Below are 23,857 nucleotides of genomic sequence, written 5' to 3'. Positions count from 1 at the left end.
CCTCAGTCTATGTTTAAGGTTTGTCTCACTGGATTAGGGCCAATACACACAGCCTACTTTACACGAAGGGGTTGGGACACATGTGAGCGTCCCAAGCCAGAATGGGTAAGAGTAGGGGGACCATATAATTGCATACACCAGAATATTGCTGAGAGGCACTATTCACAACTATGTCATGCCAACAGGTGTAAACAGGGGCTGTGCCAGAAAATGAGGTGTGTGTGGTCGCTCTGGCTAACAAAGCTTTGACGCAAGCAGACCTGGGCTGGACTCCCAGCTTGACCACTCACCAGTTTGTGACCTCGCAAAGCAGGTCACTTCATCTCTGAGCTTCAGTTTCCTCTCTGATCTGCTTCCGGGGTTATTGATCATTCAGTAAGGAGAGCCACCCCCACATGTCATCAGCACAACTTTCTCACCCTGGTTATGGCTGAAGGAGGCTCAGGCCCTACAGGTTGGGCCAGAAACCTACTGCTTCATAGTCTCCTTCTCCTCCAGAGTGGCCCTTGACTCTCCTTTCATATCTTTCTGTCTACATCAATCTCTGGCAAAAGGAACTAAGTCTCACCATAGGGGCAGGTGGGCCGCAAAGTGGGGCAGTCTAAATATCTCAGGCTGGCCTTGAATTCATCCCCCACTCACATTCCAGCCACCCTTGAGTGAGCTGCATTCCATAAATGCATACTTCCAGGTCTCTACATATGCTGTTCCTTCCACCTGGAATACCTTTCCTGTCCAGCCACCTCCTACTCCTCCTTCAAGAAACCCAAATCATACATCCTCCTCCTCCACTTTGTGCCTCCTCTTATGTCCCAGGCTGGGATGAGGCCCCTTGGGGCTCCTCCAGCCTCCACACTTCTAATCATTCAGTGTAGTTGTGTCTGTCAATGTTTGCTTCACTGAACTGACAGAGAACCAAGGACCCAGGCCTACCCCAGCCTGGTTCCTGTGGTAGGCAGGCAGGGGTGAGCCAGAAGCTTCCCGGAGGAGGTGGCTAGAATGAAGTCTGGAGGTTCATGAGGGGCCCCTTGCTCCTGCCTTCTTGGCACATAGTCCTTTTCCTGTGAAGGCTCTGCTGGAAGAAGAGCCCCAGTCTTACAGTCAGGACCTTCCCCTAGTGGTCGGCAAACTCATTAGTCAACAGAGCCAAATATCAACAGTACAACGATTGAAATTTCTTTTGAGAGCCGAAAACCGACTTCTGCGCACGGGCCATGAAGTTTCAATCGCGCTGTACGTGCGCGCCCGCATGTGGTATTTTGTGGAAGAGCCACACTCAAGGGGCCAAAGAGCCGCATGTGGCTCGCGAGCCGTGGTTTGCTGACCACGGGTCTAGAGTGTCACACAGGCCATGGAGGGACCCAGGTCAATCCCAGCTCCTGCACTCTCACCAGCAGGGCCAAGGAGTGGCGTCAGGCCCAGCAATCTGAACACATCTGTCTCCTCTCCTGTCCCCCCTTCCCACAAGGAGGCCTTCCCAGCTGCCCGCTTCCTCATTCGTTGGCTACACAAGGCCAAGGCCTCAGTCTTATGCTTCTTGCTTCCTCCACAGCTGCTCCTGTCCTTCCTTCTCCATTATGAGACCCAAAGGTCACCCCCTCCAGCATGTATTGTTCTGTTTACTTCTGCTCGGGCCATAGCACAGAAAGGCCTTCCTGGCGTTTCACTTGCTTAGATGTAATATCTGTAGCTTTTGCACATGCTGTGAGTCCCCTCAGGCCAATCTCTCTCCATGCCACGGCCTCACCCAACACAGAGGGGGACCTCAGTGAGTGTGCCGGATGACTGAATAACCACCACCTCTCACTTCCAGGTCACTGGAGAAGGTCGGCAGCTCCCTCACTCCTCCACAGAGCAGTGCCCAATTAACCTGGCATCCACCCTCAAAACTAAGGCTTCACCGAGCCCTTAACACTTCTCTGGAACAAGAGCTACCCTTGCTAAGTACGGACTATGTGCCAGGCGTTCTGCTGGGGGCCTTTTTTCATTTAATCCCACAATGACCCAGATCATCAACTCCACTGTGCTCAGGACACACCTCCTCCTCCAGGAAGTCCACCCAACTGCTCACCTCTCTAAGCTCACACAGCCTATTGTGCCTTCATGGCTCATCTACCACCAGGTCAACACAGAGCTTCCTCCTAGGCCAGTCCTGCTGTATGGGCAGGAGGAGACACAGGCCTGGGTCCCATGGCAGCTATACACGCTTCCCAGGCTGGGCCCTGTGCTGGCTCTAGAGGGGAGCAGAGGGAGGAAATTTAGCCCTCAGGGAGCTCACACTGTACTGAGCCTTTCCCCTCACCCCAACTGCCCAACCCAGGGCTGGCCTGGCAGGATAAGATGCAGATGTCTGCTAAGCCCTATGGAAGATGAGCAGAGGACACAGGGCAGGACTGGATGCACGGACAAGACCTCGTTAGAAGCATCTTCACATCCCCAGTGACCCAAGCACAGAGTTGTTGAGTTCATAAGAAAAGCACAATTGGGGGGAGGGGAGGCCAGCCCTGCCCCCAACAACATAGGCCACCAACCACACTACCAGCCCTAGAGGGAGGGATAAGAACCAGGCCAAATAAATGCCAGTCCTTGGCAGGTCTCCCTATCACCCTGGACTCGGGGCGGGGGGGGGGGGGGGGGGGGGGGGGGAGGGGAGAGGAAGGGTGCGGGGAGGGGAGGAAAGGGTATTCAGGTAGGAGCTGTCCAGAGTCACTGCACCCTTGAACTAGAACTTGAGAGAAGCCCACCTACGCCTGCTGAGAGTCTTCAGTGGGGTGCGGGGAGCCAGAACTAAGGAGATCAGCACCAGGTACCTAAGGGGCAGAAACCCCATAGGGAAGCAGTCTGTGTGGCCCAGCAAACAGGTGCCATGGGCTCCCAGTGGACCCCGGAGAGAGGCCATGGGGAGATGGAAAACTGGAAATCTCAAGGCAGAGGGAGGAAAGAGAAAAAAGGAGAAAAGGGAAGTATAAAAGAAAACAAACAAACAAACAGAAAATGTGGGAAAAGTGAAAGAATAATTTGAGCAAAAAAAAGGGGGGATTGGGAAGAGAACACAACAGAAAACACAGCCCAGAGGAGACAGGCAGACGAACAGGGATTCCTGCCTGCCCAGGCCCTCAGGAGGAGCCTAACCACCTCCCTCGCCCCCCAGAAGCCCAGCCCAAGGCTGCCCCTTGCTCACCCTCAGATGCCTGCCGGTCCCCGAGCCTGAGGACTCCCACAGCTCTGACCAGGCGGGACCAGCGTATGCTCAAGTGTGCTGTGTGCCTGCCCAGCCAGTCCGTGTCCAACCTGGGCTGGTCTCGCAGAGATCTTGGCACCTGATTCCTGGGTATGTCTGAATCTAAATCTGGGTCCAGGTGGCGCCTGTGATTTGTATCTCTGATCACTTGTCTGTGTGTTGTGTTTCTGTGTATAACTGGAGTGAGTGCCTGTGTGTGTGTGTGTGTGTGTGTCTGCATCCAGCCCTGGCTTCCCTTGGCTTCCTACTCTCTGCCTCCCCCACCCCTGCAGCCCTGGCCAAAACACACACTTCCTGAAAACACTGAGAAAGAAAAGTCACCCAGAATCCCCCGGGGCAGACACTTCCTCCCCGCCACAGTGCCCCCCTCCCGCCCCCGTCGCCACTCCCCCCATCCCAAGCTGGAATGAGGCAAACCGCCCCAGTGCCATCTAGCAGGGACTCACTGCATGGACACCCAGGAAGCCCTGCCCCTGGCTGGCCCCTCCCCACCGCCACAAAGAAGCCCAGAGAGACTGGGAAAGAGGCTCTTTAAAGGGAGCAAATTCTGCCACGGCAACAAGTGATCAGCCTTCAGAAGGATGTGGATTGGCTGAGCTGCAGGGTAGTCAAGGGCACAGGGAGAGGGCCTTGCAGTGTAACTCCAGCTGGCAGCTGCCCTCTCTAGGCAAATATTCCATTTTCCAAGGTATCTCCAGGCATACAAGTATCAGAGGAGGAAACTGAGGCCCAGATCAGCCCAGGAGAGACTCTGTGCAGTGACTCTGGAACCCTGATCAGAAATGACCCCTCTGACATTCTCAGAGGGTTCACATCTATGAGACCTGGAGCTGGGTAGACTGGGCCCTAGGCCAGGAGCAGAGTCTGAACATCGGCTTCCATCTGCTGGGCTATGTGACTCTGAGCAAATCTCTCAGCATCTCTGGACTCATCAGCAAGTTCCCTATTACAGTTTTAAATAAGGTTAGGAGTGCAGACCCTTTGGGGTAAAGTGGCGTCCTCCCAGGCCAAACAGAATACTGAGCCTGGTTCTAAGAGTCCTGACCCAGCTGGGGCGAGGCAGAAGGGACCCTATCCCTGCTGGTTTTCTGCCTATCTCCTCTGAAGGCCTCTCCCTTTCCAAGACATCTGGGGTGGCATGGGTTGGGCGGTGGGAAGGGATCTAGGGTGGTGAGCTCAGGGCCTTAACCCTATTATTGTTCAGTGTCCAGTGGGCACTGAGGGCAACAGTATAGAGCAGTGGTTCTCAACCTTTCTAATGCCGCGACCCTTTAATACAGTTCCTCATGTTGTGGTGACCTCCAACCATAAAACTAATTTCATTGCTACTTCATAACTGTAATTTTGCTACTGTTATGAATCGTAATGTAAATATCTGTGTTTTCCGATGGTCTTAGGTGACCTTGATAGCGGTTCTCAGAGAACCGCTGCTGTAGAGCCTAAGACCATTGGAAAACACAGATATTTACATTACATTCTATTCACTCACAACAGACACTTTCAGGGCCGATTAGGCGCCTGGCACTGTTCCAGATGATAGGGATTCAGCGATAAACAAAACCACATGGCTCTCAGCCCTACAGGTGACATTCTAGTGGACTCCTCTTGACATCACCTGCACACACATGTACACACACCTAACAGTACAATAATACTACACTTGCCAACTCACCACCCACTGCATGAGCACTCAAAAACGGATTCGAGTTGTTGGAGTCCCCACCACACCAGCACGCACAGGCACATGTATGTGCACAGGGCTCTGGGGAACTTGCAAGTCACCACTGAAATGGCATATTAAGATCACACATCACCCCCCTTAGAACCTGTGCGGATGTGTAAATACAGACACACTACTGCCCTGACATCTTGCACAAAGGAGTCACTATCTCAAGAATACACACATGCAGGCACAGCAGAAAATCCCAAGTCCCGCTAGGGAGCCTGGTAATGGGCTGGAACCAGGCCAGTAATGTTCACAGGATCTGATGTAAGAGACCCTAAGACTGAGAGAGTGAGATACCCATCACTGGAGGGTGCAAGCAAGAACAGGAAGGCCAGATCAGGAAGCGGGGACTCCTGCAAGGGAGACAGGACAGGACAATCGAGAAATCTCCCACCATGCCTCTCACAGGAGCTGTGAGGGGATGGGGTAGCCAATCAGGGCCCATCCTGGCTCCTACCCTGCCCGGCCTTCGCCTGGCACACATATTTGAGGCTCAGCTGCCATGAATTTTTCTACTAATGGGCTTTAATGACTTTGCACATCCTGGGAGCACTAGGACTACAGATGCCCACAATTCGGATCTGCTCACTACAAGGGGCCAGATTCCTAACCAAGGAAGCTTGGCCTCCCCCAGAGGTTGGCTAAGGGGTTAAGTTCAGACAGGCTCTGAGAGCAGAGGCTGGTACCCTGGGGAGTGCACAGACTTTAGCTCTACCCAGCAAATCTCCTGAACTCAGCTGTCAGCACCAGAAGGACCGTGAAAGGCCAAGGAGGGTACCGGAGGGGGAAACAAACAAAGAGAGCAGCTCCTAATGGGAGTCACAAAGCTAGCTAGGCCTGCCTCCCAAGCAAAAATCCTGACCTCCACTCTCCCACGGTGGGTTTTGCCTCCTCAGCCTTTGTGAGCTCCTTGTAAACAGGGATTTATCTTCTGTCCTTGGGGAGGGGGAAGAGGGAGAGGGAGGAAGGGAGAAGGAGAGGGAGAGGGAGAGGAAGAGGGAGAGGGAGAGGGAGAGGGAGAGGGAGAGGGAGAGGGAGAGGGAGAGGGAGAAGGAGAGGGAGAGGGAGAGGAAGAGGGAGAGGGAGAGGGAGAGGGAGAGGGAGAGGGAGAGGGAGAGAGAGAGAGAGAGAGAGAGAGAGAGAGAGAGAGAGAGAGAGAGAGACACCCATGATGGCATTAAAGGAAATTGAAATTACTCCTGCATGGAGGACAATGGGCACTAGAGGGCGCAATGACACCAGGAAACGCCTATCTAAAAGGCAAGCCAGGCTCCTGGGGGACCCTAGTACTGTCCCCAGCTGTATGAACCCAGGAAAGGCACAAACCCTTTTTATGCTTCTACCAATCAGACTTCACAACAGCACAGTCCTAGCTTGCCTTCAAGGCCCCTCATTCAGTGCCTCTCTCTGGATAGGGGAAACCTCCCAGATCCTCCTCACAGGGACTCCCTGAGTATGCACTTGGCATGTCAGTGTTCCCCTCCCTTCTCGGAGGCTGTTTCTCTGCTTGAAAACGGGACACAAATTCCCCAGAAGGCTTGCTGCAGAGATCAAATGAGATAATGTCAGCAAAACACCCAGCACAGAGCCCAACCATAATAGGGACCAGGAGACCTTTCTCTGTACATCTCTTCCTCCTCCAAGAAGCCTTCCCAGATTAGGCTGCTAGATCTGAGAGCTACAATAAATCTCCATTACACCGCTGGACAAACATGTGAAGAATATTTAAATGGAATGTCCACAAAAATAGGAGGAAATTCAAGAAAACAAGAGTACCAGGAGCCAGGGGAGAAAACAGTTCTGAGGAGGAGGAAGGGCAAGTAGGATGAGGCCTAGGAAGCATCCCTCAGTGTAAAGGGGAGAGACAGGGCACGAGCACCAGACCCTGGGCAGTCCCTGCTCCCCCACAAGCTCGTCACCCAAGGCTCCCCGTTTCCTACACACGCTACTTCCTGACTCCAGAACATAGCCTGACCCGCCCCCCCAGTATCTCCTACTTACTAGGCCCCACCCTGAACTCTAGACTTCCTCCCACACCAACTGCTATCCCTGTATCCCTGGGTCCCCAGATCAGTGATGGCACCACTGTCCACCCAAGATGGAAACCTGGACGCTGTTGTGGCTCCCCATGTCCTCTCCACTCACACCCTGGCTGTCCGTAAGTCCTGTCCATTCCAGAAACAACATCTTGCTGCAATCTGCCTATTTCACTCACACTGCCTGAGTCGGGGGGGCAGGAGGGGGGCCTCACCTGGCCCTGTGCCTCCTCCCCCATCAACCCCATCAGCAGCCAGACCCTTTTAGCACTCAGCTTTCATCAGATCATTCTGCATAAAACCTTCCTGGCTGTCCACCTGGCCTTCACAGCACATCCCACCAGCACCATCCACAAGCCTCACCCTCACGCACCCAACAGTTAAGTACAGTGTCTGCCCAGAGTAAACTAGAAGGTGCTTCCCACCTCTGAGCTTTGCACATGCTGTTCCTCCATTAAAGTGCCTTTCTTACTGCAGTGCCAAAAGCCACAAACCCCCCTCCACCCTCTAGGATCCTCTGCCCATGTACCTCCTTCCATGGACAGCATCTACTCACCTCACGGGTGGACGGGGAGACGCAGTGCGAGGGGGCACGGGTGGAACACTTAGCTCTGCCAAATGCCGCTTGGCCGGCAGCGGGGGCAGCGCAGGGTCTGGGACAGCGGAGGAAGGGGTAGAGAAGCAGGCAGGAGGAAGGCAGCTCCTCCGGGGTGGGATGGGTGGGACAGTGGGTAGTCCCTCATCCTCTCTGGTCGTGGGCAGTGGCTCAGGTGGAGTGGTGGGTGCGGGCAGTGGGCGGAAGACATTACGCTTCCTGGGCACGGGACGTGGGGTAGGGCGGGGTGCTGGGGCTGGAGGTGCATGGGCACGGAGCAGGCCAGCCAGGATGCGGCGGCGGTGGCCAGGGAGTTGTACACCCATGTCCACCAGGCGGGCATCGCTGAGGCCTTGGCAGTCTGTGGCCCGCACCAGTCCATAATGCTCAAAGAGCACGGTGTACTGCTCCAGGTGCAGTGCCTGCAGCCACTCGGCCACTGACAGTGCTGCATCCCCAGCCTCTGTCATGGTTCCTGCCAGCAGGGCTCTGTCCAGACCTGGAATAGATAGACGGGCACGGGTCAGAGGCAGCAGCATGGCTGCCCAGGTGTGGCTCCCCAACCAGCCTCCTTCTGTGGCTCTCCCATGCCATGGGGTCAAGCTCTATCTTTGAGCTTTCTCCCCTATGCCGCATGTGCCAGACAAGGCCCAGTACTGCCAGGTCTCTGAACACATAGGCTTTTCCCTCTACCTGAAACCAGGCACCCCACCCCTGTGGCTGCCTAACACCAAGTTCATGGCTCCTCTAAGGGGCCTTCCAGGACCTCCAGGGATGGTACCACCCTTTACCCCTATCCACAGCCTCAGCCACAGCTGCGAGGCTGGCCAATGGGGTGCGTGCGCACACACACAGACACACACACACGGACACACGGACACACACACACACTTCCTCCCTCTGCAAGACCTAGGTAAAGGCCCAATTCCTTCTGAGGCACCAGTTCCCAGCTGAGGGCTAGGCCCAGGGGCTTAGCAAGTGTGGATAGGATTGAGGGGTATGAAAGGCTGGTCCCCCAGGAGGCCTAGTCTAGGGGTTGAGCCTCACCCCACTTGCATGCCCCAGGAGGAAGTAGAATGCCCAGGAGGTGAGTAACCCAGCATCACACAGCCTGTGGGGTCCTCCCACTACCAAAGGGGGAAGGAGTAATGTATAGGAAAGGCCATTCATTCATTTGTTCATTCAAAATAGCCTTGCACTGAGCAATGGGGACTCAGGTCCCATCCCTGAACTCAAGAGCTCCTGGCCTGGCAAGAGCAAGAAATAGATGACGCGAAGAGATGATTAACAGATCAAAGAGGAAAAGTCATTGATCATCTCCACAGACACAAAAGAGGCATATGATAAAACTCAATACTCAGGGTACTTAAACAAATAAAAATCGTACTAAAATAAAAGTAGATTGATACTTAACTAAACCAAACACCAGCATCTTGCTTAATGAAAAAAACAATAGAAAAACTTCCATTAAAGTCAGAAATGAGACAATGATATCCATTTCACTACTATTATTATTGTTATTCACATTGCTCTGCAAGTTCTAGAGACCAAAAAAATAAAAATTGGGAAGAAGGCCCAGGCCAGGTAGCTCTGTTAGCTAGAGTGTTGTCCCGATACGCCAAGGTCGCAGGCTCAGATCCCTGGTCAGGGCACACACGAGAAGCAACCAATGAATGCATAAGTGGAACAACAAATCGATGTTTCTCTCTCTCCCTTCCTCTCTAAGATCAATAAATAAATTTTTAAATAAATAAATAAAAATTGGGAAGATATAAACAATATATTAGTTACCAATAATATGAATTCTGAGTTGGAAAATCTAATAAGCTCAACTGAGAAACTATTACAAAAAATAAAAGAATTCAGTAAAATGATTGGGTTCAAAAGTGATATAACAGAATCAATATTGATAAGCAATAACCAGGTTAAAACCAGGATGAAAGACCCCATTTACAATAGCATCACAAAATATAAAACACCAATAAACTTCATGAGAAATGGGCATGATCTGTAGGAGGGGAAATTTGGAGGGTTACTGAGAAGCGAAAAGAAGACCTGGACAAATGGAAAAACACAGTATGCTCCCAGACAGAAGACAGCATAAAGATAGTAATAACTCTCTCTCATTTATAAATATGCACAACCCTATTAAGTACACACAGGATCTTTTATTTAGCTAGACAAGCTGACTTGAAAGTCAATGTGGAAAAATAAGCAATCAGGAAGATCCAGAAAAATTTTGGAAGCAGAGAGTGAGGGAAAGGAAGGGTAAAGAGTAAGAATCAGTCTCACCACATATTAAAACATATAAAGCCATGGTAATTAAAACAGTACAGTCAGCCCTCCGTATTTTCAATCCACTGTTGCAGAGAGCTGACTGCATGCATTAATCTCTGCCGCTTTAAATAAGAGACTAGTGCATCCGTGGATTTTGGTATCCACGGGACCCATTCCTCATGGATACCGAGGGATGACTGTACATGTTACCAGCATCTTGACAGATCGATTAAACAGAACAGAACATTTAAAAATAGACCCAACTACATATAAAAATTAAGTATACAATAAAAGGAATTCAAACTAGATGGATTATTAAGTTGTTGGGAGCAATCTAGAAACAAACTAAGTTGGACTCCTACCTCACTGTTTACAACAGGATCAATTACAGAAGGATCAAAGTTTTGATTATAAAAATATAGAAACATAAAAGGATTTTAAAAATCATCTCAGAGAGCAAAAGCCTTTTGGAAATGATACAGACCTACAAGAATAAAAAAAAAAGTGAAATATTCTACTATATAAAAACCAAACATTCCTGCGTGATAAAAAAAAAAAAAAACACACCATAAGCAAAGCCGAAAGAGAAATGACAAACTAGGCGATATCTGCCATTCACATTCCAAACACAGGACTAACTTTCCTAAAAACTAAAAAGCGCCTAAAATTAAGAAACAGGCCCAGATGCCGCGGCTCAGTGGTTGAGGTCAACCTATGAACCATGAGATCATGGTTCAATTCCTGACAGGGCACATGCCCGGGTTTTGGCCTCTATCCCCAGTAGGAGTGTGCAGGAAACGGCCAATCAATGATTCTCTCTCATCATTGATGTTACTATCTCTCTTTCCCTTCCTCCCTGAAATCAATAAAAATGTTTTTAAAAAATAAAGAAACAGGTCAATAACCTAAAAAAAAAAAAAAATGGGCAAAGGATATGAACAGAGAAATTCACAGAAAGGGAAATATAAATGGTTCTTACACAGGTGAAAAGAACGACACCTCCCCATACTAGGTGGTGACGGGTGAGGCATTCCTCTCCTGGCAGGCTAGCATGCCTCTGGAAGGGCAAGGCCACAGCAGGTGTGAAAACCCCAAGTGCTCCTGCCCTTGATCCAGCCATCCTTAGACACTTATCCTGCAGTCTTACTGGTGCATATCCAAAGACATACATAGACGGTTATGACTATACACTGTGTGAAAGAACAAAAGATTAGAAATAACCAAAACATCCACAAACCAGAGAATGGTTAACTAAATTATGCTGTAGTCATACAGTAGAATACTGAGCAACTGTACAAAATGAGGAAACTCCTTCTTATTGATATGAGACCTCCAAGATATGTTGTTAAGTGACTAAAGAACACTATAAAACAGTATATATAACATTCTGCCTTTCATGTGAAAGAAAAACGAGGAATAGATCAGTATGCATCTACTAGTAAATGCAGAAAACATCTCTGAAAAGATACAGAGGAGACAAGGTTGCTTAGACCCTCTCCGCTAAGCCTGGTTGTCTCTGAGAAAGAAAAATGAAGGCTGAAAGGCCAAGGAGGGAGGAGATCCAAAGCCAGACTTCTCGGGACCTAAAGCTTATCCAATTTAGATGTTTTCTTTAAGAATACAAAATATCTTATTTATTATTTCACAATATATATAAATACTGAAACACTGTTATATGCCTGAACCTAATATAATGTGGTGTGCCAATTATATCCCATGTAAAATTTTCTTTTAATTAAAAAAAAAAAAAAAGAATACCTTACTTATGTGAAAATATACAAGAACACATGACCCCGGGCACACACTGCCGGGGCCCCTCCCTGGGTCTTGGAAGAACCTGAAGATCAAGTTCCATCAGCTCCCTGAGACCTACCTCTAGCTGATGGGGAGCCTTTCCACTCCACAACTTTTCTCTCACCTACATTTTTAACTATGCAAATATCTTTTTTAAAGGTTACTGAGGGACCAAAGAAAGACACAAACAGAAACACGTTCGATGTCTTAGATAAGCCAGCTTTCAACATTATAAAGACATCGGTTCTTCCAGAATTAATTAAGCTATGACTTGCACAATCCCAACTAAAATTACCCAGTCTAAAGTTAATATAAAATGATACCAACGACATATTGTTAAGTGAAAAAGCAAGGTGCAAAAAAGTATTTTATAATGTAAAACTGTCTTATAGGAAAATGTATATGAAAAAATGCTCAACATCACTAGTTATGAGGGAAATGCAAATCAAAACCGTAATGAGGTAATCACCTCACACTTGTTAGAATGGCTATTATTAAAAAGGCAAGAAATAACAAGTGTTGGAGGAAAAGGGAACCCTCGTACACTACTGTTGGGAATGTAAATTGGTGCAGCCACTATGGAAAAAAGTATGGAGGTTCCTCAAAAAATTAAAAATAAGAATACCACATGACCCAGCAATTCCTCTTCTGGGTATTTACCCAAAAATATGGAAACGCTTATTCGTGAAGGCATATGTACCCCTATGTTCACTGCAGCATTGTTTACAATAGCCAAGACATGGAAACAACCTATATGTCCATCATGGATGAATGGATAAAGATGTGGTAGATATGTACAATGGAATAGCACTCAATCATAAAAAACAGGAAGTATGCCATTTGTGACAACATGGAGGAAACTTGAGAGTATTATGCTAAGTGCAGAAAGTCAGAAGAAAAAGGACAAAAACGGTTCAATTTCACTCATGTGAAATATAAAAAATGTAACACATGAACTAACAAAGCAGAGTCACTGATACAGACAACAGAATGGTGGTTACCAGAGAAGGGGGTGTGGGGAAGGTGAATTGGGTAAAGGGGGTCAAATATACGGCAATGGAAAGAAACCAGACTTTGGGTGGTGAGCATACAATGGAGTATATAGATATAAAAATATAATGCTGTACACCTGAAATTTATGTAATTATAAATTAATTATACAGTTAACCAATGTTACCTCAATAAACTTAAGAAAAAGGAAACGCATATATATAGCACACATATACACAAAAATACCTCTGGATGGTTTTGTAAGAAACTGCCTTTTCGGAGGAGTACTGGCAGCTTGGAGGACAAGAGAGGGAAAGTTACCTTTCACTAAATCCTCTGTATCTTTTTAATTTTGTGCTATTTTTCAAAAATATGAATACAGTTTAAAAGATAACGTGATCATGTGGGAATGAGAAAGAGGGTAGCTCGCCAGGCACAGAAGGGAATCAAATAAGCATATACAGATACACACACCCACACACTCACAAACACCCCCCCACCCGATGGTCCCCGTCCCTCCCACCTTTCACAGCCCTCCCAGGAGGCTCTTCTCAAGGTCTCTGGGCCTCACCCTCTCTCTGCCTCTCAACCTCAGTTTTCAAAATGGACAATGGGACCTCAGGTCTTGCCTCCATGAAGCCTACTCCCCGACCTCAATGTTGGGGCTCGGCCTGCCACACCCAGGCCCCTTCCCCTTCCCATTTTCCGACTCACCTGCTGGGCTGCCCAGGACACGGGTCCTCCCGTTACTCTGAACAGCTGCTCATCTTGGCCTGAGGTGGGAGCTGCAAGGACTGGAACAGAAGAGAAAGTCCATGAGGCAAGGCCACTTGGAACAGAGGGATGCCAGAAGGAGGAGGGGGAGATGAGAGATAAGGGAAAGGAGGATGGAGGGAAGAAGGCTGAGGAAGAAGGGGGAAAGGGATGGGGAAAAGGAAAGAGAAGGTGAGTTGGATTCAAAAGTAATATAACAGAAATCGATACTTATAAGCAATAACCAGGTAAAAACCAGAATGAAAGACTCCATTTACAATAGTATCACAAAATATAAAACGCCAATAAACTTCATGAGAAATGTGCAAGATCTGTAGGAGGGAAAGCCTGGAGTGTTCCCGAGAAGCGAAAGGAGACCTGGACAAATGGAAAGACATAGAAGAGGGTAGAGGAAGAGAAAGGAGAGGAGGGAAGGGTTAGGGAGCCTAATGGAAGCCAGGCCCTCCAGCGGGGGTGAGGAGGCAGACACAGGCCTGCCCAGGGGTACAGGCCACACAGGTAGTAAAGGGGAGCCAGACTCCTCATTCTCTGGCCCTCCACAAGGACCCGTGGCTGGGATGTGTGGGGGACGGGCTGTGATAGAAACTACTGCCTGGCCAGGAGCTGACTGTCCCCAGGGATGACACGGGGAGGGTGTAATGCAGCTCCATGACTGACCCAGTTCCTCCCCACAACACAGAGCCTGTCAGAGAGAGGTGGGGACCCCGGGGAGACCCAGGGAGGCAGGGCCCGCTCCACTAAGCCTGGGAGCCATCAGTGGGGTGGGAACAAAGCGCCTGCAACTAAGGCAGGGGCAAGAGAGCCCAGGGGCCTGTTCCTAACCATGGGTGGGGCCAAAAGAGGTGTTTCCAGCCAAGAGGCGAGAACAAGCCATCCCTGAGGACAGGCACCAGCAAGCTCAGGCCGGCCTCTGTTCAGGAAGGGGGTGGAATGGGCAGGTCCTGGGCAGAAACACCTTTCCTGCCGCGAGGGCAGGGTCAATGGCAAACTGCTGGGCTCTGCACGGTGGATTTTTAATGTACTAGGCAGGTATTTATCTCATGTAGACTCCACAATTATTTCTTAGGATGAAGCTAAAATAGGGATATATTTTAAAAGTGAGTATTTTAAAAATAAATTTTAAGTAATTAGTACTTCAAATACTGAGTTGGCAAAATAATGGCAATGCTACTCAAATGATGATTTTAAAAAAGAATAATAGACAACATAAATAGTCCTTACTGTATGCCTGGTACCTAATCCCCCCTCCTTTTTTTTTTTTTAATCCTCACCTGAGGATATTTTTTCCATTGACTTTTTTTTAGAGAGTGGAAGGGAGGGAGTGAGAGAGAGAGAGAGAGAGATGAGAAACATTGATGTGAGAGAGACACATCAATTGGTTGCCTCCCACACACGCCTGGCCGGGGATCGAACCTGCAACCCAGGTATGTGCCCTTGACTAGAACCGAACCTGCAATCCTTCAGTCCCCGGGCCAATGCTCTAACCACTTAGCAACACCAGCCAGAGCCCTAATCACTTTTTATTAACTTATTTAATCCTCACAGCAACCTTATGAAGTACACACTTCATACTTTAAGATGAAGAAGCTGAGGCACCGAGAAATTAAATAACTTGCCCAACGTCACACAGCTAGGAAAGGGGCAGCCTGAATACAGTCTAGACAAGACAGCAGCAGCCACATCTGGCTACTGGACACTCGAGATGTGGCTGCGTAATGAAGTGTGCTGCATTAAATACACACTGGGTTTTGAAGACTTAGTACAAAAAACAAGAATATAAATATATCATGGGGGAGAAAGGGGAACCCATGTAATATTTTAACAATAAAGTTTTTTTTTAAGAATATAAATATCTCAATTTCTATTTATTACATAACAGAATCACTATACTATTTTGGCTATTTGAATAAAGTATATTATTAACTTCATGTTATTTGAATAAAGTATATTGTTAACTTCATGTTTCTTTTTAATGTGCACCAGAAAAAGTTAAATTGCATTTATAGCTCGAATGATATTTCTGTTGGATAGTGCAGCTCTAGACTCTCAACCTCACGGCTCACTGCCTCTCACAAAGTGATGATAAACATTAACTGAGCCCCTGCTCTATAGGTTGGGCCCTATTCTAAGGGTTCAACAGGGATTGATTGATGATGACCCCAACCACCCTAAGGGAATGGCCAGGGCTGGAAAAGAGGAAACCACTGCTGTCCCTGCAAAGGGCCCAACCCCATCTTGGGCCTCTCTCAAGTTCCTATTCCCACACTAAAGGCTTCAGATCAAGGTCAGGCTCCAGGACTTCACACTCACAACCTTCTAGGACAGCTCCATTCAAGGCACTGGAAGCGTGAGCCAGACCTCAGACCTGCCCCATAGGAACCTTAGGCTGGAGGGGGCCAGATAACACCCAGCCAGCGGAAACAGCTTACATGTCCCTCACCAGGCCAGGGGTCAGGGAAGGCTTTCCAGAGGAGGCAGCTCCTTAAAAAAAAAAAGTTTAGAGCAATATCCTACTGAGCCACGCTAGAGCCTGAGGCAAAGAAAGAATTGCCAGTACTGAAGCTCTTTGTTTAAAATTTGCATATTTTGCCCAGCCAGTGTGGCTCAGTGGTTGAGCGTTGACTTATGAACCAGGAGGTCACAATTTGATTTCCAGTCAGAGCAGGTCAGGGCAGGTTAGGATACATGTCCGGGTTGCAGGCTCGATCCCCAGTATGGGGCTTGCAGGAGGCAGCCAATCAATGCTTCTCTCATCATGATGTTTCTATCTCTCCCTCCCTCTTCCTTCCTCTCTGAAATCAATAAAAAAATATATATTTTTAAAAAATAATAAAACTTGGATATTTGGTTTATCTTGAACTTTTTCATTAATATTTCTCTTTAAAAATATATTATTTATCTTGATTACTAAGATTTTTGCGCACACCCCTCCCCCCCCTCGTTTTGCACTGGAGGCAAGTGCCTCACTTGCTCCACTCTAATCCTGAAACATCCCTCACCCCAAGTTTAAGCCCTCCAGCTGCGATGACATATGACACATCACTGAGTTTCCACCCCCAGGGAAGCAGGGACCGGGGCAGAGGGGAGCGTCATCCTGTTGCGACAACATAGCCAAAAGCTGGGGGGTTCCCCTCCTTTCCCACCCAGAGACCAAACTCAGGTTTCAACACCCCACCATTCTACCTTGCCCCTGGTCTCCCTCCATCACCTCTTGCTGTGCCAACCCCTGTCCCACCCCTGCTCAAAGCCCTTTGGTGTTCCCAGTGCCCTCAAGTTCAGCTGCTCGGCCTGTCATTCGACCTACTCCAGCCCTGACGTTTACAGATGAAGAAACAAACACCCACAGGGAGGAAGTGACTTGCCCAAGTTGCCCGTGACATGCACCGAGCCCCAGCCAGCTGGGCTGGCCCACTTCACTTTTTTGCATCAGGCACCAGCTTGGCACTTGGGAGACCCCCAAATTTTTCCCGCCTTCAGGCACTGATTCCAGACTGCCTCCTCCAGAAAGCTCTCCTAGACTAGCCTCAGGCTCTTAGCCCTTGGAAACTGGGCCATGCAGCTCAGAACTGCTTCTGCTCTATCTTTGGTTGTTCCATTGGTGGGGGTCCATCTCCACCCAACCTCCAACCTGGCCTGGGGTACCCTTGTGAGTCTACACCCCTTCTTGTGCCCCTTGCCCTCCACCATAGAGCTCAGGACCTGACTGGGTCCACAGGGCATTCAGTCCAGAGGTAAGTAAGGGTCATCTGGAATCTCTAATCCTTGGCAGCCACTCCTTTTTCAGGTCTGGCCTGAGTCCCTCTTACTGGAGCAAAAGCTGTGACCCTTCTGTCCTCTACCATTTCAACCCCCGAGGGCAGAGTTAAAATCTCATTGCTCCTTCTCTGACCCAGCCCAGCATCTCCCCCGCACCATCCCTGCCCACTACTGACTAGGGACACCAGTTCCGACAGTCTAGCAGGAAGGTGGCCCAGAGCTCAAGGACATGTACACTCCCGTCTCCTTCATTTTCTAAGTGCCCACTTCATGCCCAGCCCCTGCCAGTGATCCACCTTCATCTCAGTTTCCTCAAAACAATCCCAAGGCCTGGCATTTTTACCCCATTTCATGGAGGCTGTGTGAGGTGGAAACTTGCCCAGGTCACTTGCTAGGGCCAACAGGGCCTTCAGGAGACGTGACCACTTCTATCTGGTGGAGTCGGCAAGGCTTCCAGAAGGCACTCCTGAACTGGGCCTTGCAGGATACATAGGAGGTTGCCCTGCCAAGCAAAGGAAACTGAGTGTGCAAGGCCAAGGGATGGGACTGGACCTGACAGATGCAGAGACGGGAGATTTCAATGGGGCAGGAACGGGAAATGTGAAAACAGTAGTGACACCCAGAGAGGTTTGGGGACCCTCCCTTGGGTGGTCACAGAGTCTGCTGACCATGCGGATGTGAGCATCCACTGCACTCTGATTTGCATGAGTTAGTCAGGCCTAGGGCAGGGCAGCCTTAAAAGTCCTACCCCTCCTGCACTCAGCATTCAAGTCCCCTCAGCCAAGACCCTTCCTCGATTGCATCTTCAGATCCCCCTCTACACAGAGCCGTAGAGGGAGGCCCAACGGTGTGGGAGAGCGGAAGAGGGAAAAGGCAGGCCCAGGGTCCAGAGCTGAGGCCTGAGCTTACCTACCCCTCCTCCTCTCCTGCACAGCCCCCCCACACACACACACACCAGGCAGGTTGGGCAGGGACCCCAGTGTCCAGACCTCAGGCCTGAGCTTACCCACCCCACTTCCTCCTCCCCTGCACAGCCCCCCCACACCAGACAGGTTAGGCAGGGACTCCAGTGCCCAGACCTCAGGAAACCCCTCAGAGCTCCCGACACAGGAACCAAGAACCCCACCCATCCAGCTCTGGACAGGCCCTGTCTACAAACCACCCCACCCATACCACAAAGGCACACCTCACACCACCTCCAGGGATACATACCTCCCACCGGACCTAGCAGCCACACACAGATCTGCCCCACCACACACTCAGCCTTCAGTCTCCACACTCCCCACCAACAACTCGGCTATGTACAAGTGCCTCAGAGCCCCCCAGTGCCCAATACCCCTCACCCTCTAAGCCCACCCCACCCCCCAGCCCAGTCACCAGGGGATACCTATGGGCAGGGCCACCCTCGGTCTGCAGGGCGTTCTCAGGACTCCACTAATGGAGGCAAGAGGCCTTGGAGACACTTCCCTTAGATATGAGGAACTGGGCGGTGGTTGGGTTCGCAGCCCAGAGGGTGCAGAAGTGGCTCCCGCCCCCCTGCAGAAGCCAGCTCCCTCCAGCCCAGACAAGGCAGCAGGTGCACAGCTCACTCGCCCTAGGCCCAGGGGCCTATTTTCTGTCTCTCAGGGACTGGTGGCCACTGCATAGTGGTACCAAGGAGGCACCCTGGAGTCTCCTGCCTAACCCCCAGTCCTGAATCTCTGCCCTGTCACTCACCCTGGCACCAATGTTCTGCCCCATCCCGTGTGTGGTGTGGTCTGTGCTCTGGTGTCCCAGGAGTGGTGGGGGCTGCCAAGGAGCAGCCCTCAGGCCAGTGAGCACTGAGTGGGGGGGCCCAGGGCCCAGGTGCCTAAAGAGCCACTTCAGCCACCTAGTGGGGAGCTGGGGCCACAGGCCAGAGCCCCTCCCTGCAGGAAACAAGGCAAGTCCAGGTTCCAGTCCTGGCTCCACCACTTCTCGCCTAAAGCCCTGGACAAGTCATGTCACATTCTGATCCTCAGTTTCTCCCTCCACAAAGCATGGCTGTCATCCAGATGACTGTGACACGTCACCGTGTGCGTACTAGAGGCCACATGGGTCATCTGCTCACTCCTGGGCTATTAAAAGAGACACCTCCAGTCCTTAGCACCAAGGCCTTGCTGCTCCTGATAAAAGGGGCCCTTGCACCTTGGAGTTCGGATACCAATGACTACCACACCCAGCCTCCAGCCATGTCCCTCTGCAGGGCTCTAGACTAGACACCCCACTACCCCCTGGACCTCTTTGGGGTGGCCCTGGGCACCACACATTCCCCATCCCACAATGAATTCACCAGCTCCTCTCTTGGATAAAGCAAGCCTGCCTCCAACCTACATGGGGCCTTTGAGCAAATAAAAAATGCCACTTCCCACCCTGGGAAGGGACATCTAAATGCCTCTTCCCTCAGGAGCCCCACACCAGGGCTTGCAGCTAAGCAAAGAGGACAGCTGGGTTTCAGTCCTCCTCTCCCAGCTCTCCACTTGTCCCCACCTACCAGGTGCCCTTAGGCAGCACGCAATGTGCACACCCACACACAGCGGATATTTTGGTGACAGGCAGGATAGTTTAACAACCTCCTTGGAGCAGTAAATCCCACTTTATTAATGACCAAGGGGCATTAAAGACTAAGTGACCCTGGACATCCCTGACCTCAATTTCAGGCCTAGCCTTAACTCCCACCCCAATCTTGAAAGACTATCACTTTCTACAACCTTCATGTCTATACTTTTTAAAGTTTTTACAGTGTATCACTTGTATAATTAGAAGGAAAAATATATAAAAGTATTTAAGTCTATTAGAACTGAGTTTGTTCCAGCTTGTTCCTCAATCTGTCAATTATAAAGTAGCTTTTATGATTTTAAATATAACACGGATAGACTACTAAGAGAATTTACTTTACAAAACTGCTCGTTTCCTGGGCCATCTGGACTAGAGAATAAGAAACTGAGACCCAAAGCTTGCTCCCTCCCCCCACTGGCTTATCCTCCCGAAGATCTAAGACACAGTTATCAAATGAGGGCCCCTCGCCAGGGACAGAGGGCAGCAGCAGAGTGCAGCCCACGGGCTTTCAAAGGGGAACTAGACTGAGGTCCATTAGTAAACACGAGACTCCAAGGCCTATGGGCTGTCCTCTAAGAGCACCTGTCCCCACCCTTGCCCTGACCTTCATTCCACATTCCCCTAAACCTCACCCAGAGGTGCCTGAAGCCCAAGCCTCACCCTGCAGAGGGTCTGATAGGGAGTAAGGTGTGAGTGAGGATGCAGTGTGGATGTCTGAAGTCCGTCACTTGCAAATAAATGAAGCTGGAAGTCAAATGGTTTGGTTTATAGCCTTGTCAAAAAGTCTATGACATAAGAATCCCCCTCCCCTCTACTATGTATCCCCACCTCCAAATGGATCACACTGGACCACTCCCTCCCCTTCCCCCTAACTGCCTCCTCATTATCATGTTTTTGACACATCACCCTCTTCTCCAACCCCATTACCCCCATCCACCCCAGGCCTCCCCAGCCTGCCTGAACCCCTGGGCTTTCCTCCCTGCCTCCTGCCCCTCCCTCACCTGTGGCCAGGGCACTCTCTAGCCTATTCCTCTAACCTGCCACAAGGCAGAGCTCCTAACCGGAACCCGAAACCTACAGCCCTGACCCACATCCATGTTCCCTACTCTCCCATTCACTCTTCAGGCCTCACGCAGGCCCTCCCATTTTAATGTGTGACCCCACCAGCCCCACAACACCTGTGGAGACCTGGGGCACTCGCACCAGGTCTCTGGACTGGTCCCCTGCCCCTCAGTCACAGACACATCCTACTGGGCTGGGGACTTCCCAGGCAGAGCAGCGAGTGTCTCCCCCATCAAATGTGCTGGCCAAGCCCAGCTGGCGTGGCTCAGTGGTTGAACATTGACCCAGGAACTAGGAGGTCACAGTTTGACTCCTGCTCAGGGCATATGCCTGGGTTTCGGGCTCAATCCCCAGTAGGGGGCATACAGAAAGCAGTCAATAGATGATGTTTCTCTCTCATCAATGTTTCTGTCTCTCTAACCCCCACCCCTCCTCTCTCTCTACAAATCAGTAAAGTAAAATAAAATTAAGATTGTAAGGTGTTGGCCATGGGGGGGCCTGAGATGCTATAGGTAACTGCAGGAAGATCTTCTGTGACCACTGACTGCCATGGGAAGATGGGTGGGGGGCTCTTAACACTGTAAATGAGGCAAAAAACAGGAAGAAACAGGCTAACCACAAAGGGGATAGGAGTACACAGGGCTGACAACAGACTCCCGGGCAGCAGGAGTGGACAGAACCAGTCACATGCTGGGACCCTCACCACACACACCACTCCTGGCCCTGAGCCCTGACGGAGGAGGGGAAGAGAAGGCTGCTGGACTCCATCCTTTCTGAGTTAACCAGGAACCTGACATGTGCTCACCCAGGATAGATTTGGAGGGTTCATCTGTACCCCAGAACTAGAAGCCTAAGAGAACAGGGCCCCAAACCTGCCCCCTTACTAGTGCCCCCTGAAATGGAGAAACCAGAAGATAAGCGGCCCAATGCTGCTGGCATCTGAAAGGGGAAGCTGCCTTTGTTGCTGGGGTGAAGGTGACCAGATGGGCGTGGCAGGAGCCAGAAGGGAGGAGGAGATGAGGGACCAGCCCCACAGGCTCAGGCCTGCAATTGATGTGTCACCTCTGCGTCCTCCACTATATTATCAGGTAACAGACAGGAGAGATTCCTTACTAGGCCTCTCCTCTCCAGCTCACAGGAAACATTCTAACCCACTTACCTGATCCAGCCATCCCTGCTTAAAGGTCATGATTATGGAGGACTTAACATCTACCAGCCATTGTGCTAAACATGTTGCATGGCCTATGTGCACTAATAAAAGAGAAAGATGCAAATTGACCGTACCTTTGCGACACCCACCAGCCAATCAGGAGTGAGTATGCAAATTAACCCAACAAAGATGGTGGGTTAATTTGCATATGCAGGCACCAAGTGGCTGGGGCCAGGACGCTTGCATCGTCACCATGGCGATGATGCAGGCGTTCTGCACCGCCCCAGCTGCTCTGGGCCTCTGGGCAGTGTGGGAAGGCGGAAAAGCGGCTCCGGGCCAGAGCGAGGGTGGTGCCGGCAGCCAGGGGAAGGAAGGTCCATTCTTGCACAAATCTTCATGCATCAGGCCCCTAGTTTCATATAATTCTCTAGACAATCTAGAAAGTGGATAGCTTTAGCCCACTTTACAGATGAGGAAGAAACGGAGCCTCAGAGAGGTTAAGTAACTTGCCCAAAATGACGCAGGAGCCAGAATCTGAACCAAGAGCTACCTGGGCCCCCCCCTTCCACTCAATCTTCTCAGAGGGGACAGTGTAGAAACAGGCAGGGAGCAGAGAGGTCAGGCAGGAGAGGGAGGATGAGTGCAGGCTGAGAAGAGCCTTGAAGGCCATGCTAAGACATTCGCCCTTACTGTTCAGACAACAGGAAGCCATGAACGGCACCAGGGTCCTCTGGGGACCGAGCATAGGGCAACAGGCAGGCAGGCAGGCAGGCAGGCAGGGGTTTCTAGTGCTGTGAGATAGAAAATTCACATAACTTTTCTGAGTCTGTTTCATCATCTGTATAATGGGGATTACAACAGCTCCACCTTGCAAGCCTGGGAGGAATAAATGTATGCCTTCAACATAGATGCCAAGTCTGACCAGTTTCACTCCCCAGTGACTTCCCACCTCCCTCAGACAGAAAGCCAAAGACAGTGCACGCATGGCCCACTAGGTCTCTCCCTGCCACCTCCCACCTCCCACCTCCCTGCTGTTCCTCCACCCTCTCCTTGTGCTCCACCTCAGGGCTGCACACTGGAGCTCCTCTGCCTGGAAGCTCTTCCAGACATCTACACGACTCACTGCCATACTTTCCCAGCACCTGCTCAAATGCAAGGCCTTCCTTCCATGACCATTCTACCTAAAAAGTACCCCCATCAGACTCCTGACCCTGTATCGTTTTCCAGCATCCCATGTATCACTATTGGACACTGTTCACTGTCAGTCTCAACTGGAGGACCGGGATATTGTCTCATTCACAGCTCTATCCCCAGTGGCTAGACGTGTCCGGCCACTGGTGGAATGGATGGATGGACATCTACAAAGGCCTGGCTCACCCGGGTCAGGAGCTTGGGATAGGGGCCTGTGACATGGGTAGGGAGAGAAATGGCTGGCTGAGGCAACAGGAGTCAAAGATTCAACTCAGAGACTCCTTGGCACCCTCCATGGCTGGGCCTGACAGTTCTTTCCACCTCTGTAGCCGCCGCAGCCACTTCCTGCTGTGCTGGCCGATAAACACTGCTGGGTGGTGGGGGCTCACCCACACAGGAAAGTGCTGACTCTCAGACCCCCTTGAGCTGCCCACCCCTCAACTGTTCCCCAGAGAAGGTCAGAACCACCCAGACTTCCAGGTGGTTCTGACCTTCTGAAACCAACACCCCCACCCCGATTCGAGGCAGGTGCCTCTCCCCTGCTTGTCTACCCCTTCCATGGCTCCCCATTATCCAATGGGGTTCAAAGGCTCCACCCTCTGGTTCCTGAAGCTTACTCCTCCTCTCCAGTCTCATTCCCCCTAACCCCACTGTCTGATACTTTGCCTCCAGGACTTTGCTTATGATA

General features: G+C 50.5%; 1 protein-coding gene across 1 annotated transcript in view; it reads right to left on the bottom strand.

The window, feature by feature from the left end:
• Positions 1 to 23,857, bottom strand: part of ARAP1 (ArfGAP with RhoGAP domain, ankyrin repeat and PH domain 1) — a 62,266-nt gene that overhangs the window by 31,722 nt on the left and 6,687 nt on the right. Inside the window, exons 2-3 of the mRNA XM_054725125.1 lie at positions 13,374 to 13,453; positions 7,560 to 8,097 (exon numbers count right to left, since the gene is read on the bottom strand). Of these exons, the coding sequence (XP_054581100.1) occupies positions 7,560 to 8,068 (509 nt within the window). The 5' untranslated portion in view covers positions 8,069 to 8,097; positions 13,374 to 13,453. The remainder of the gene's footprint in view (positions 1 to 7,559; positions 8,098 to 13,373; positions 13,454 to 23,857) is intronic.

This window comes from Eptesicus fuscus, chromosome 13 (assembly GCF_027574615.1).
Source record: "Eptesicus fuscus isolate TK198812 chromosome 13, DD_ASM_mEF_20220401, whole genome shotgun sequence".
Lineage (NCBI taxonomy): Eukaryota > Metazoa > Chordata > Mammalia > Chiroptera > Vespertilionidae > Eptesicus > Eptesicus fuscus.
Note: the sequence above shows the minus strand (reverse complement) of the source record. Positions and strands in the feature narration are given on the sequence as shown.